At 25.1% G+C, this 16242-nt stretch overlaps 1 protein-coding gene across 1 annotated transcript; it reads right to left on the bottom strand.

The window, feature by feature from the left end:
* Nucleotides 1-11490: 11490 nt before the first annotated feature.
* Nucleotides 11491-13518, bottom strand: OCT59_024435 (uncharacterized protein; the record flags this gene model as incomplete). Its single annotated transcript, XM_025322816.2, has 5 exons — nucleotides 11491-12395; nucleotides 12472-12805; nucleotides 12895-13079; nucleotides 13154-13226; nucleotides 13300-13518. 5 exons carry the CDS (start codon nucleotides 13516-13518, stop codon nucleotides 11491-11493), a joined length of 1716 nt encoding a protein of 571 aa, XP_025165297.2.
* Between the last annotated feature and the right edge of the window lie 2724 nt (nucleotides 13519-16242).

Genomic DNA, 16242 nt, shown 5'->3' with positions numbered 1-16242 from the left:
AAATAGTATTTAAAAACTATTTTTTTTCTTTAAGTAAACTTATAAAACAGATTAAGATATGCTTATTTTATGATTTTCAAATTTATATTAATTTTAATTTATAAAAAAAAGAATATTTATTAAAACAATTTATTAAAAAGAAAAGAATATTAATTAAAAAGAATATTTATTAAAAAATTTATTAAAAAGAATATTATATAAGTTTTATCATATATTGCTTTTTCTTTATTAAAAATATTAATATATCGCTTAAATACAGATATTGGAAAATGCTAGCCATTAGTAAAATTGAAAATCATTTTGTATAATTGAAAATAATTTGACAAAAAAAACAAAAAAAAATTAAAAAGTTTATTAAGAAAAAAGTTAAAAAGTTTTTTAAGAAAAATTAAAAGATAAAATATAATAATTATAAAAAAATTTATTAAAAAGAATATTAAATAAGTTCATTATATATTGTATATATTGTTTTCTTTTTATTAAAAACATATTTAATATAGAGAAAATTTATTCATCGCACGTGCGATGACATCGCTACCCCCCATTTTATTTATCACGTGATAAATCCAATTAAAATATAGCACGATTATTGTGTTACAATAAATATAAACAATTTTATAGCTTCGTCGATAGTTTTTTTTTCTAACACTCTTTTTAAATAAAAAAAACAACCTGTTTTTTTGCTTAAAAACGCGTTAAAGTTGCTTCTTAACATTTAAAAATACTTTTATGTACTAGTAAAGTAGCTCAAAAACTTTAATTGTTCAATTATCATAAAGAAATTGGGTTACACGGCTCAAGCAGTGATTCGTGAAACATGGAAAATGATAACACTCCACAGGTTAGTCAATTGCGCACATTTTTTTTTTGTGAAATACTACTGAAATACTATTGAAAGTGCTTAAAAAAAATTAATTTGGAGTTTTAATAGCGTTAATTTCTTAACAATTAACGTCAATAGCATTATTTATTAGTTAGGTGATGTTAGATAGCGTTAAATGTACATTATTTATTAGTTAGGTGACGTTAAATAGCGTTAGATGTATATTAATTAACGTCACAAAGCATTATATTATTGCGCATTAGTTTATTGGTGTTAAATAGTATTACTTTATTGTGCTCAACAGCTAACTTATTTATTAATCTATTAAATAGCAAGAATTTCCTAAGATACGCAATTCTGTCAAATATCTTTAATGGATTTTGCTTTTAAAGAATCTAGATGTGTTTTTCAGTGGCTTAAGAAGGTAAAATTTCTCTTTATTCATCAATTTTAATAACTTAAATTAACTTGGATTTTAATCATTTTTCTTATATAATTCATTAGTTTAATCAAGTAGCAATCAAACAAATTCTTTTTTTTATTAAAAGTATATACGTTTTTATACTTCAATTTAAAGAATTAGTTTTTGCTTTTCTTTTATATGATAATGGCAAAACTTTTCATCAGGAAACACTTGATATTTTTGAGATTTATTTTGGAATAAATGCACAACAGATCTGTGCGACCACATATAATAGATAAGCCACCTTTTATTGCATCCGAAGTGTTTGAAAGAGGAGTATAGAAAGAGGTATTTATACAAACAAGTATGAATATTTTAGTCGTGGTTGTGCATTTGCAATGAAATTCTGAACTCGCAAACTAATGCCCAATTTTTATTTAGATATTAACATAATGTAAAGATTAGACGTACAGCCTTGCTTATACAGAAATAAACAAAATGAAATTCAACACACTATTTTATAAATCAACGAAGGGTATGAATAGTGTTTTATGATAAGGATTTTCGTGGGATTATATCCTTTATAGGTTAGTTTAAATATTAGAAATTCAGAATTGTATTTGTATATTGTTCAACTCTTAATAAATTAGCTTACATGTACTAAAAAATTATTATTTATACACAGTAAAAATTATTACTTTATTTAATTGTTAAAATATTATACGTTTTTCTTATTGGGACACTTGGGAGCATAATGACCCATTTTATGACACAAACCACATTTACGCCCATTTGAATTTTCAATATTTTCTTCATATAGTACATTCTCTTTTTGTGATTTTTGTGTCGTACTCGCCTTATTTTTTTGTTCATTACAAGCTTTTAATCGCTTAGTAGCAGGTCTCCCTTTTCCTTGACGTTTTAATGGATTTCCAATATCATCTACATCATATGTACGACCATCAGACAACTTTAATTGATTATTTGTATTATTGTCTTTAAGAACATTTCCCCTTTCTAATTGAGTCATAATAGTTTCTTTTTCCGCAATGTAAGCTAGTATAATATCATCTAAATTTTTTTGATCGTTATTATCAAATGAATAGTTTAGTGCTTTCTTAAAATGTCCCATAATTCGACCATAATCTACTTTTTTTTGTGTATAATAACAAATTTCTACTTCTTGAACGTGATTAATATGCCTAGGATTAAGATAAATCCTTTGATCAATATTATCATCATGAATTGGCTTTAAATTTTTAGATGATGTTCCGATAAAAGCTTCATTAAAAATAGAGTCAATGTGATTCCAAGCGTCATCCAGAAGCCATCTTGTTGGCATTAGCATTATATGGAATAATGCGTTTGGATTTTCAATCATTAATTTAAAATAATGACGACAAATAATTCCATATGAAACCAATAACAAGCATGTACATAAATGGGTTCCATCGTTAAGAATAATAATATGCTGATATGAACTTGGCACCATATATGGAATGATACGCCATACTTCTTTAATCATTTCTTTTGGTACTGAATTTAACAATGATTTTAAGTATGTCTGGCGAAAATCGTAATAATCTTCAATATTATTGGTTTCTTCTTGATCATTTGACGTTCCTTGGCTTTCTTGATTTTCGGGAATTTCATTTTGATCCTAAAAATATATACATAATAGTACTAGTTAAACATTTATTATATCATTCTACTATAATTTTAATTTTTTACTCACCAGTTGATCCTCAATAAACTCAAATGCATCTTTAATATCTAGTTTTTCACATTTGTAAATTATTGATTCGCACATTTGTTTATGTATTTCCCCAACAATTCTTGGTGAAAAATATTTTTGAACTATATTATTAACGTTACTAAAAAAATTTTCCACAACAAATGGCTGATGATATATTGTTGATTTGTATTTCCATGCTATAAAATTCTTGTTTATTTCTTCTTTTTGCATTCGAGAATCTAATGCCTCAGCTACTTCTGCCATTGTAGAGCTAGAATTAACAACTTTATGAATAATGGCATTTATTGACTCCACACGCTGTGTTGACTGTATACCAGCTGTAAATATTCTGTTTGTAAATGCTCGTGCCCATGAATGGCGTGTTGAATATATTGGGTCATGTAAATAATCACTGCCACTGGGAAAGTTATTTAATAAAGCTTGAAATCGTTGTTCAAAAACCTCTGCACATAGTGAATTGCGAGTTTTCCAAAAATCATGAAAAAATATCTTAAAATCTGCAGCACCAAGTTTATTTTTGAGACGTTTAGGTAAATTTTAGGTCATATGCCAAATGCAATGTATGTGATACGCATTTTTGTACGTAGTTTGACATGCCACATCCATTGCAGGATCCATATCAGTGATTATAACTTTTGGTTCAATTCCTGTTGCATTTAGCGTTTGTTGTAAAATCCACTCATAACTTTCCTGAGTTTCATCATTTAAAAAAGCTTGTGCTCCTAAACGTGATTTACCATCATTATCAACAAGTATAAATAGAGATAATGGACAGTTATATCTATTAGTTCTAGAGGTATTATCGTGTAAAATAACATCTGAATAACGCGTCCACAAAATAATTTGATTTTCCGTCATCCAAAATATACCACACAGTCTATCACTATCCGCATTTATTAAAGGTTGAACAAACATCATAGGTTCTTCTTTTTGTCGTTCAAGGAGAAATTTTAACAAATGAGAAGCATCTGTTCCAGCTATTTTTTTTTCACGTTTAATTTTTTGAATTGCATTTGAAAGATCTTGTGTAAGAAAAAGCTGGTCAGGAAATAATGGTTGTAATAGATTTCTTATAGTATATGCATCACAACGTCCATGTATAACTGCATGTTCAATTTCATTCATTATAGATTGATTAAATTTTCGGAATGTTGTAGCAAATTGTGTATTATCAGCAAGTATTTTGTGGTTGTGTTCAAGATGGATAGACGTTACATGAATGAAATTATTATTTATAGTTTTACTCAAGTGAACCCGCCATTTACAATCAGTTTTTTTTGACCCTTTATTACGTTGTTGATCAATTTGCTTAGACTTATAGTTAGGTTTGTACTTTCCAGCATATTCACAAGCAAATGTTCTTCTTCTGGGAATTTGAACAGTTGAGTTTGATAATTGAATATATTCAACTCGGTATTTATTAACTACAAATCCCTTTTGCCTTCCATATTCCTTTAGATAATGTTCAGCAATTTCCCACGAACTAAATTTTGAATTAACAGATAATTCTATAGGATGTGTTAATGAAGGATAATTTGTAGAGTCAAGACTTTCTAATTCTGAACCAAGAATAATTTCTACGGGAATTTCAACTTCAGTTTCAATTTCTTGCTATTTAATAGATTAATAAATAAGTTAGCTGTTAAGCACATTAAAGTAATGCTATTTAATACCAATAAATTAATGCGCAATAATATAATGCTTTGTGACGTTAATTAATATATATCTAACGCTATTTAACGTCACCTAACTAATAAATAATGTACATTTAACGCTATCTAACTAATAAATAATGCTATTGATGTTAATTGTTAAGAAATTAACGCTATTAAAACTCTATACCATATGCCGTTTACCCCAAATTAATTTTTTTTAAGCACTTTCAATAGTATTTCAGTAGTATTTCACAAAAAAAAAATGTGCGCAATTGACTAACCTGTGGAGTGTTATCATTTTCCATGTTTCACGAATCACTGCTTGAGCCGTGTAACCCAATTTCTTTATGATAATTGAACAATTAAAGTTTTTGAGCTACTTTACTAGTACATAAAAGTATTTTTAAATGTTAAGAAGCAACTTTAACGCGTTTTTAAGCAAAAAAACAGGTTGTTTTTTTTATTTAAAAAGAGTGTTAGAAAAAAAAACTATTGACGAAGCTATAAAATTGTTTATATTTATTGTAACACAATAATCGTGCTATATTTTAATTGGATTTATCACGTGATAAATAAAATGGGGGGTAGCGATGTCATCGCACGTGCGATGAATAAATTTTCTCTTTAATATATTACTTAAATACAAATATTAAGCCATTAGTAAAATTAATAATTATTTTGTATAATTAAAAATTTGTTAAAAAAAAAAAATTAAAATGTTTATTAAAAAAATTAAAAAGCTTATTAAAAAAAAATTAAAATGTTTATTAAGAAAAATTAAAAAGTTTATAAAAAAAGTTTATTATAATTTATTAAAAAAAATATAAAAATTATTTAAAAAAAATATTATATAAGTTTTATTATATATTGCTTTCTTTTCATTAAAAACATTAATATATCGCTTAAATACAGATATTGGAAATGCTAGCTATTAGTAAAATTGATAATTATTTTGTATACAGTCAACTTTTGATATAGTGAATTTTCAGACAACTATAATAAATTTCCCCTTGTTATAATGAATTAACCAATTAAATTTCTTAAAATCTTTACTATAACTATATAGTGAAGTTGAGGTCTGGAATCTAGGGTTCGTTATAACAAGGGTTGATTGTAATTGAAAATTTGATAAAAAAAAAAAAAATTAAAATGTTCATTAAGAAAAATTAAAAAGTTTATAAAAAAAGTTTATTGTAATTTATTAAAAAAAATATAAAAATTATTTAAAAAGAATATTATATAAGTTTTATCATATATTGCTTTCTCACTATTAAAAATATTAATATATCGTTTAAATACAAATATTTAATCATTTTGTATAATTGAAAATAATTTGACAAAAAAAAACAAAAAAAATTAAAAAGTTTATTAAGAAAAGTTAAAAGAAAAAAAAGTTTTTTAAGAAAAATTAAAAAATAAAAAAATAAAAAAATAAAAATGGGTTTTATTTTTTATCATACCTGTGTTATGTCGCATTCCTATAACATATTACATATAAAAGTCAAAATGACAATCTAAATCTCTTTTGATATATTAAGAAAACTTGCAGAGCGGTCAAAAATACATATAGTATAAGGTTTCTTATAGTACATAATAAGTGCATAAGGTTTCACACCAGGATTTTTTAAAAAAATGGAAAATCTTAACAAAGTTATGTGATCAAAATGATCAACATAATTAATATATAAAAATTACCAAAAAAAAGGAAGATGAAAAAAAAAAACTCTTTCCCCCTTTTTTAATTTTGTTAGTTTTCCGCAGTAATTTAGCGCAAGGTTTTTTTTCGTTTCTATTTGAAACACCCAAAGGGATAAGAGGCCCTGTAGGGCGCTTCGGTCACAGTATAAGGTTTTTGTTCTTATTAATGCCCATATATTAGGGATATGACTTCTTCAAACTTTATTGAGATAGATTTTTCCTCGGTATCATACGAGTCTCTGAAATCTTATAGACAGTTGGACGCTATTTCCGATATCAGAAGTAATATTGCTGAAGACGGACCTGCTGAAAATAATGTTTTAGATACAAATATACAACTACAGGATACTTTATTCTCGACTATACATGTCCACACTCCTTTATGCCTTTCACTGCCTTCGTGCGAAAATAATTCTTTTCTCATTTCTTTCACAAAATTTCACGTGACCAGAATACACAAAGCCGGTTACAACAAGATCTATGAATTCAGACGTTCAAAAAGTTTCTTTTTTGAGATTGTTGATCATAATTTAGACACCAATCAAATTCACTTAAGGATACACACAAATGACTATCTCATGTCAACTACCCCTATTCAGTATCATTCCACAAGTGCACTACCAAGCGCCAAATTTCAAATTAGCAAACAGCTTCAGCATTTTTTTTCTGCCCAACGAGTTTTTCCACGCTGTATTCAAAAAAAAATATTTTAATATGATACGCCAAAAATTATTAGATAGAATCACGTTTATCAAATCACGTGAACAAAAAATCAACAATAAGAATACAACAACGAAAACCTTCTTCAATTTCTCGTTCAATATATTGATGTATCAGATGATACAGCAGAGGTCGAATATCGGCCCAACAAACGTGATAATATTAATAACGAGAATCATTATTTCTCATTTCAAAATTATAACATGCAAAGACTACGTCCTTCACCAGATACTACCGATGACTCCCTGGTACCAGGACCTTCAAGTTCTAAGACAGTTTAATTAATTATATATATATATTAGTACTCTTTTATTTGGAGTTTTTACATTTATCTAGTAGTTTAATCTACATTTTCGGTTCTTTTTTCGTTATCATATGTATAACACAACTTAAAATAGTGTGAAACATTCCACCTCTTACAGTATTCACAGGTGGCAACCTTGGTTGAAAGGAAAATACGGATCTTAATTTTTATATTTTGATTGCCTTTAACTTTCTTTTTTTAGATAGCCGCTAGTCTCTCGGATAGTTTTTTTTATGGTTCCCATTTGATTTATTAGCGTAGTCCTACTTTATCAAATAGTACAGATCAAAGAGTGAGGTCCCGTAGGGGATGACGAACAAAGGTCTATACACATATATTAGTCTTAAGTTTTTTCGAATTCTTTCTCCTTCTATTTGTAATAGCCTGGGTTTTGCCACTCTTTTAGTAATAAAATAAATAAATAAATAAAATAAAAAAAAGGAAGATGTGACATATTGCAGGTGAAAAAAAAACATATTCCTATAAAAATTATAAAAAATTTTATTAAAAAGAATATTAAATAAGTTTATTATATATTGTTTTCTTTTCATTAAAAATATGTTTAATATATCACTTAAATACAAATATTGAGTTATTAATAAAATCAGTAATAATTATTTTGTATAATTGAAAATTTGATAAAAAAATTAACAAAAAAAATTAAAAAAAATTAAAAAGCTTATTAAAAAAAATTAAAATGTTTATTAAGAAAAATTAAAAAGTTTATAAAAAAAGTTTATTAAAAAAAAACATAAAAATTATTAAAAATTTATTAAAAAGAATATTATATAAGTTTTATCATATATTGCTTTCTTTTCATTAAAAACATTAATATATCGCTTAAATACAGATATTGGAAAATGCTAGCCATTAGTAAAATTGATAATTATTTTGTATAATTGAAAATAATTTGATAAAAGAAAACAAAAAAATTAAGAAAAGTTAAAAGTTAAAAAGTTTTTTAAGAAAAATTAAAAAATAAAAATATAAAAATTATAAAAAAATTTATTAAAAAGAATATTAAATAAATTCATTATATATTGTTTTCTTTTCATTAAAAACATATTTAATACATCACTTAAATATAAATATTTATTTTGTATAATTGAAAATTTGATAAAAAAACAAAAAAAAATAAAAATTATTAAAAATTTTATTAATATAAATTTTATCATATATTGCTTTTTCTTCATTAAAAATATGTATTATTCAAATACAAATATTAGAAGATACCAGCCATTGGTAAAATTGATAATTATTTTGCATAATTAAAAAATTAATATAATGCTAATAATAATAATAATAATTATTATTATTATTAAAAAAAATTAAAAAGTTAAAGTTTATTAAAAGTTTATTATTTTGATGATTGCATTCTATTGGATGGATATAGCTTATGATAATTTGTTTATATGGTATATGAACTTAATATTAATAAAGTATATATAGATCATTAAAAAAAAATTAAAAGTTTATTAAAAAAAATTAAATTTTTTTAATTAATAAAGAATATAAAAAATTTATAATGCTGGCCGGAATTAAGTGATCGCCATGTAAATTTCCTTTTTTGGAGTATTTGTGAAACCAAATTTCCAATTTTTTGCGAGAAGCAAAATTTCCTTTTTTGGAAATTTGTGTAACGTTACATTAATATTTTTCTTAAATCCGGCCAGGATTACTCCAATTTTTGGTAAAAATAAATATTAACACATGATTTCGGAATTCGGGTAAATAGTTTAGCCACCAGATTTGTTAAAAAAATATTTTTAAACAAAATTTCTGTATAAGGAGATTATAATTCTGGCTGGCACTATAAATTAAATATTGTGCGACGTAGATCCCTTACATAAAAGGAAAATTTCCTTAAAAGGCGATTTTCAAATTCAAAATTTCGAAATTTCAAAATTTCAAAAATCTTAAAAAAAATTTCCTTTTATGGTAATTTTTTTTTGAAATTTCGAAATTTCGAAATTTTGAACTTTAAAATCGCCTTATAAGGAAATTTTCCTTTTATAGGATAGATCTACGTTACACAAAACGTCCAAAAAAGGAAATTTGGTAATACAAACTTCCTTATTTGGACATTTGTGTAACGTTACATTGCCATAAAAGGAGATTTTCCTTATAAGGAGAATCTCCTTATAAGGAGATTTTAAAATTCAAAAATTCGAAAAATCAATTTTTCGAAATTTTGGCACTTTTCATCCAAACGGTACACTGTAGATTTGATTCTAACTATAAATTTTAAGATTAAAATTACATCTTTTTTTAAGATAAAAAATATTTATTTGTAGAGGTAAATATATTTATTATTAATTTAATAACATATTGAGAGTTTTTCTCGTGCAATATTCATCATAATTCGTTAAATATTTGAAATCAGCTAATAAAGTTGCTTGATTTACTGTACAATATTAAGTCATCCTTCTGTTATTTCTTTTACATTTGTAAATAGAATATGATATATATTTCATCAAAATTCCTTACTGATATAAACCTGATATTGGATCATTTCATATTTTGGATGGAATGAAATATTTATCGATATTTTTACATTATCAGTTTTAAATGGAGAACTTCCTTCAATACACTTGGACTCAGCAAATTTAGCTATTTTTAATGGATTATATCTTATACTAATAAGAAAATCATCCAAATCACTATCACTGTTAATCTTTGTGATATGATATCATTTACATTTTTTGCAATGTTATTACAATAATAATATTTGTTGTTGAACAATATCTATACCCGATAAAAATTATGAATACTTAAGGTCTAATTTCCACCATTGTAAATAAAAAATTGCAATAATATTTTTAGTCAGAGTTGATTCTATCTATACGTCCAAAATATTAGATTTGAATTTCCATTATAATATGTATATGCGTTTTTGTGTAATCGTGTAAAACAAACAAAACTCAGGTGATCATAATCAACGATTATTTGTATAAAAGCTAATATTATCAAACAATTTTTGCAGCAATCTTGAATTTTCTGTAATACTTTTATTTTACTTATTTCATGTTTGTGTCCTTGTCCTTTGTGAATAAATATACGTCCAAATACGTGTTATTATCAGATTTATTTGTTGTTATCCTTCTCAACAGGGAATACAGGACTAGATTTCAATTTTGATGTTGATCAAAAGAATTTCCATCATTTACATTTGTAAGTTCCATTTTTATTATGTTACAATAATAAGTATTAATCATTTCAATTTAATTGTTAGTTTTTATAAAATTTTAAGAAATAAACAAAGTAATGAGGCAAAATATTTATTGTGATAGTGCCATCGTTTGAAAGCAAAAATCATTTATTTTTTATTTGGAGAAATGGACGGTTATTAGAGCCAAATGATAGTAAAGAAAAAATATTGCTAGTACTATTTATTTATCCATTTTGTCAAACTTGAAAGATTAAAGTTGAAAATTAGATGAAAATTATAGAATCAATATTATTAATAAACTACGATAACTTCTATTAAGAAATAATTTTAAAGATTCATTAAAATCTTTAACAAAACAATGTGAATAAAGTGAGTGGAACTAATTCAATCAATAAACCTAGCAATTTATCGACAATTCTAATTTTTTCATTTATATATATTGCTACCAAGTGCTCTTTACCATGCGACCATACGTCTTTGATCATATTGTCAGATGATGAACTGAGTTACTCGTGATATAAAATTTGTTGACTTATTTATGCAAATAAATAGTTTAAAATCAAATGTTCTGTTAATGAATTTAATTTACTGTAAATTGAATAAAAAAAAGATAAGTATTGTATTTATAGTTAATTTCGTCCTTAATTTAATTAAGTAAATGTAAATTTTCTAATATTTTACTAATTAAGGAATGTATAATAATCTAACTATAAAAAATGTAAGTTCTTTAAAGACTATAAACTGAATATTAGAACATGATGATTTTACCCATCTTAAATGCATAAAATAACATTTAATGCCACATTACAAGAAATTTTAATAATATTAATTAATGCTGATTCATAGAAATTTATCTGTAAATTAATTTAATATAGTTGTAAATTAACATTTCAAGATATATACATGTATACACTATATTTATATAGATTGATTACAGGTTTATACAATTAAGTTTACATAAATTACTCAGTTTTCATTAATTCTTCTACTTTTTTTTGAGCACTTTCATACCCTTGTTCCGCGGATTTTTTATACCAATAAATTGCTTTATCTATATCTTTTTCAACGCCACTTCCTATGCTATAATAATATCCAAGATTACTCATACCAATTATATTTCCATTATTTGCAGCCTTTTCATTCCAATGAAAAGCAAGTTTTTGTTCTTCATTTATGCCATATCCATTACCATAACAACACCCAGTAAACACCTGTCCTATTGCACAATCTTTATTAGCTATTTTTTCAAAATACTTAAAAGCTAATGAATTGTTTGGTGAAGTTCCAACTGCAAACAGATAACAATAACCAACAAAGTATTGTGCCAATATATGATCTAGTTCAGAAGCATTAATAAATAAATCAAAAGCCAACTTTTTATTTTCACTTGTTTCAATTCCATAATAATTAAAAAATCCAAGTAAAAAAATTGAATTTGAATTATAATTTTGATTATTAGATAACCAATCATAAATTTCTTGTGGATCTATATTTTGATTAATTAAATATACAAGAAATTTCTGGTATAAATTAAGATTATTACTCTTATTCATCACTTCAAAAATAAATTCTGTAATATTATTAATTATTACACTTAAATCATTTTCAGGTAAACAAGTAATTTCATCACTTATTGATGTCATAGATCCCATTATTTCTTTTATATTCACCTTATTGAATTCTTGAATAATTTGAGATAATTCTCTATGTGATGATTCTTCAATACTATTTAAAACTATATCTTTATTTGTCATTTGATCAGTTTTCTTATCAATAGTTTCGTTTTTTTGATTACTAATTATACAATCTAATCTTTCAACAACTTCTTGAATAGATGGCCGATTATCTGGGTTGTCATTCCAACATTCTAAAAAAAAAATCAAAATTTTCAATTAATGTATAATAGTATTTTCATAAATAAATAAATAAAATGTTAAACTTACCAGTATAAAGCTTAACATATTCAATGGGAGTATCAGGAACAGTAGTTTCTCTATGACCTTGCATAATTTGCACAGATAAACAATCATCATATGACTCTTCTTCTAAATAAAAAGGTGGTTTGCCACTTGATATCTCCCACAAAAGTACGCCTATACTGTATACATCACTCTTCTTATTTAAAGAATATGATTTATTACTGAATTTTTTTGGATCAATATAAGGAACTACACCAAATAAATCTTTTTTCTTTTTAGTTGACGCTTCGATTCTCTTTGACAATCCAAAATCCGCCAATTTAATAGTATCTTGATTGACTAATACACTATTAGAATGCTATAATAAAAGAAATAAAATATAAATAGTTATAATAAAATAATATAATTAATATAATAATTATTTTATCAATAAATTTAATAAATTACCAAATCACGATGTATTATGTCTTCATCATGCAAGCATGATACGGCACTAGCTAACTGGTAAGCAAATTTAAGTTTATCTTCCCATACAAGTTTCTCAAAATTTTCTTTTAAATAATTGTTAAGAGAACCACTGTCAGCGTACTCCATCACTAAATGATATTTCTTAATGTCATCACTTTGATTCTCTAAATAAATAAAGAATTTATTACTTTCATCAATTTATTGTACTAATAATACAAAATAATGTTTTATTTATTACCTTGATCTGAAATAGTAATCCCATAAAAATTAATAATATTATCATGAGAAATAAGTTCACGTTTAAGTTCAATCTACATATTGACGATAAAAAATTTAAGTAAAATAACATTATAAATTATATTATGATACATATTTTATAATCACCTCATTAATAAGTTCTTTAATAGCTTCTTCATCAATATTAAGAAGAGATTTTAATGCAAAATATTTAGGCAAATCTTTCCATTTAGCACGATAAACTTTACCAAAACTACCGATACCAATTTCTTGAATATTTTTAAAATATTTATACTCGTAATATTTAATATGCTTTTTAGCAATAGCTTCTTCAATCCACTTAAACCATTCATTCATTTCTGACATTTTGAATATATATATAATATTGTTACGGAAAAAGTTATATTTATTCAATTACGAAAAGAAGAGGAAAAAAAAAGTTTATTTAATTCATTAAATTTACACAGCATGATTGTGTAATACATAAAATTACACAGTAACACAGATTGACTTTAATCACGTGTGATGAATTAGTGAGGCAATCGTTCGCTGATCAGCAGCTATCATTTAAAAAAGAAAAAAAAAGCCAATTATGACTAAATAATATAATATATTATTTAGTCTAAATAATCTAAATATAACTAAATAAACTAGATGTAACTAAATAGTTTAAATATAACTAAATAATCTAAAGTTAATTATTGTTAATAATCTGGATATGACTAAATGATCTAATTCTTATTTTTCCTACTATATTCCTTACCTTTGAAATCACCTTTTTCCTATTTATTTTTTATGATTACATGATTAAATAACCTAAATATGACTATGTCTAAATAATCTGAATGTATCTATTTTTATTACGTGCTGTGTGTTGATAAATGTTTTCTAATATAATTTGCGCTGGTGGATATCCATGATTGTTTGATTTTTAAATAGATGTCTGCTTGTTGGTGGTAGTCTGTAGCAATTAGAACTTTGGGTTGTTGAACATCTGTTAGCATTTCTTTACAGTTTACACCCCATTTTATTGCCAAGAAGTTGGTTGTATGTTGGCGCTTTTTATTTTACTTTTCACTGCAAAAAAAAATATTGTGTCGGGTAGCGTAGTAATTTGATGTAAATTCACATTTAAATTTGGTCAGCACTATAGCATAATTCTGGCCGATCTTTTGGGCATGTGATTCAAGGATCCAGGCGTGCCTTTGGTGTGATTATTGGATAACAAGAGAAGCTATTATGACAAGGAGAAATATCATAAATCTTACTGGATAATCCCTTATTATTTTCGTTGGAATAAAAACTATCAATACGACACTGGATAGCAAACAAAAAAAAAAGATTGCTTTAGTTGACATATAGAAACACGCCATTTTTGATCATCATCTATATCTAAATACAATGGTTTTTTCATTGTCGTCAAACCAATAAACATAATATGTGAAGGGACCTGTAATAAAAAGGATTCCCTATAAGAAATATGTATACGGAAAGGATACGTTTTGTATACATTTTATGTACGTTTCTATAGATTCCGTATACAATTTCCGTATATTTAATAAGCAATTCATTTTTGAACATTTTTTAAAAAAACTAATGTATAAGAAATGTATACGGAAAATCATGCGGAATGTATACGGAATTTTTAAACTTAATATTTTTAGAAGATAATTTTACAAAAATTCCGTATCATAACACGAGATCACATGATTGTTTATCGTTTTGTTATGATACGTTTTTTGTTTTTTATATAAACCCTTACTTTGATGAGTTTGATCTTCCGATCTTCCTTTCTGTCTTTCCTTTCCTTTCTCTTTCTCTTGTCTTATTTTTGGTATTTTTTCTAAATTTTTCTTCTTTCCCCTTTTAAAAATAATTTTTTTTTCGTACCTCACTTTAAAAAATTTTTTTTTCGTCACTCTCCTTCGAAAAAAAATTTTTTTTCGTCACTCCCTTAAAAAAAAATTTTTTCTTTTATTCCACTCTTCTTTTTTTTTAAAAAAAATTTCTTCTTTCTATTTCTATTTCCTCTTTATAAAAAATTTTTTATTTTTCTAACTTTGACGTCCTCTCTTTAAAAAAAAAATTTTTTTTAACTTTTCTAACTTCGTTATCTCTCTTTTTAAAAAAATATTTTTTTTGGTTTATTCTTTATTCCCCTTTCTTCTTTATTTATATTTAATTTCATAGGCCAGCAGATTTTTTTTGTGAGAATATTCAGTTTCTTTTTCTTTTTTGTAGATCAGTTTGGGAGTCCTTTTCTTTTTGTAGGATGATTCAGGATTTTTTTCTTTTTTTAGGTCAGTTCAAATTTTCTTGTTTTTTTGTAAGTTGGGTTCAGATTCTTTTCTTTTTGTAGGTTGTTTCAGTTTTGTTGCTTCAGAGTCTTCTTTTTTTGTAGGAATGCTGACCTTTGGTGACTTGGACGATTGCAGATACTATATGAGGGGGTGTTTTGTTTCCAATATTTTTTTTTGTTCTTTTAGGTTGTTTGACTCCAAATGAACCTGAACTTATAGATAATTTTGGTTGCAATAGGTGGTTTTAATAAGGAAGGAATTTTCATAATGTATTTGTACTTTGTTTATTTTTTATTTTTTATTAATTTAATAAAGTAAAATTAGATTTATGTAAGTACAATTATAGTAAACTGTAATACAAATAGTAAATTCAGTGACCAAATCGTATAAATTTCGTGATAAAATCAGTGATCAAATCATGTAAATTCCATATAAATCCCGTGCAAATTCCGTATCCAAACCATATTTTTAGTGATACGGAATTGTGCATTTTTCCGTATCCTATTATGATACGTTATTTCTAAGGAAAAAAAATCGTATAAAAACTTTATAAAAAACGTATCCAATTTTTTTATAGGGATTTGTTAGATAATCAGACGTCACATCCTGAAATTGTAAAATCAATAAAATCAATCTATACTTACAAGATCGCTTACAGTCTGACGAAAAGAGAAAAGTTTCGCCAACCGCTAGATTGATATTTGCGGGACATTAAGCCTTCAATAAACCACTAAAAGGGCTTGATAATTTTTTCCTGAAACTGATGCGGATTCGTGGTAAACTTAAATCC

The sequence above is a fragment of the Rhizophagus irregularis genome, chromosome 4 (assembly GCF_026210795.1).
Source record: "Rhizophagus irregularis chromosome 4, complete sequence".
Lineage (NCBI taxonomy): Eukaryota > Fungi > Glomeromycota > Glomeromycetes > Glomerales > Glomeraceae > Rhizophagus > Rhizophagus irregularis.
This window is presented reverse-complemented; position numbering and strand designations above follow the sequence as displayed.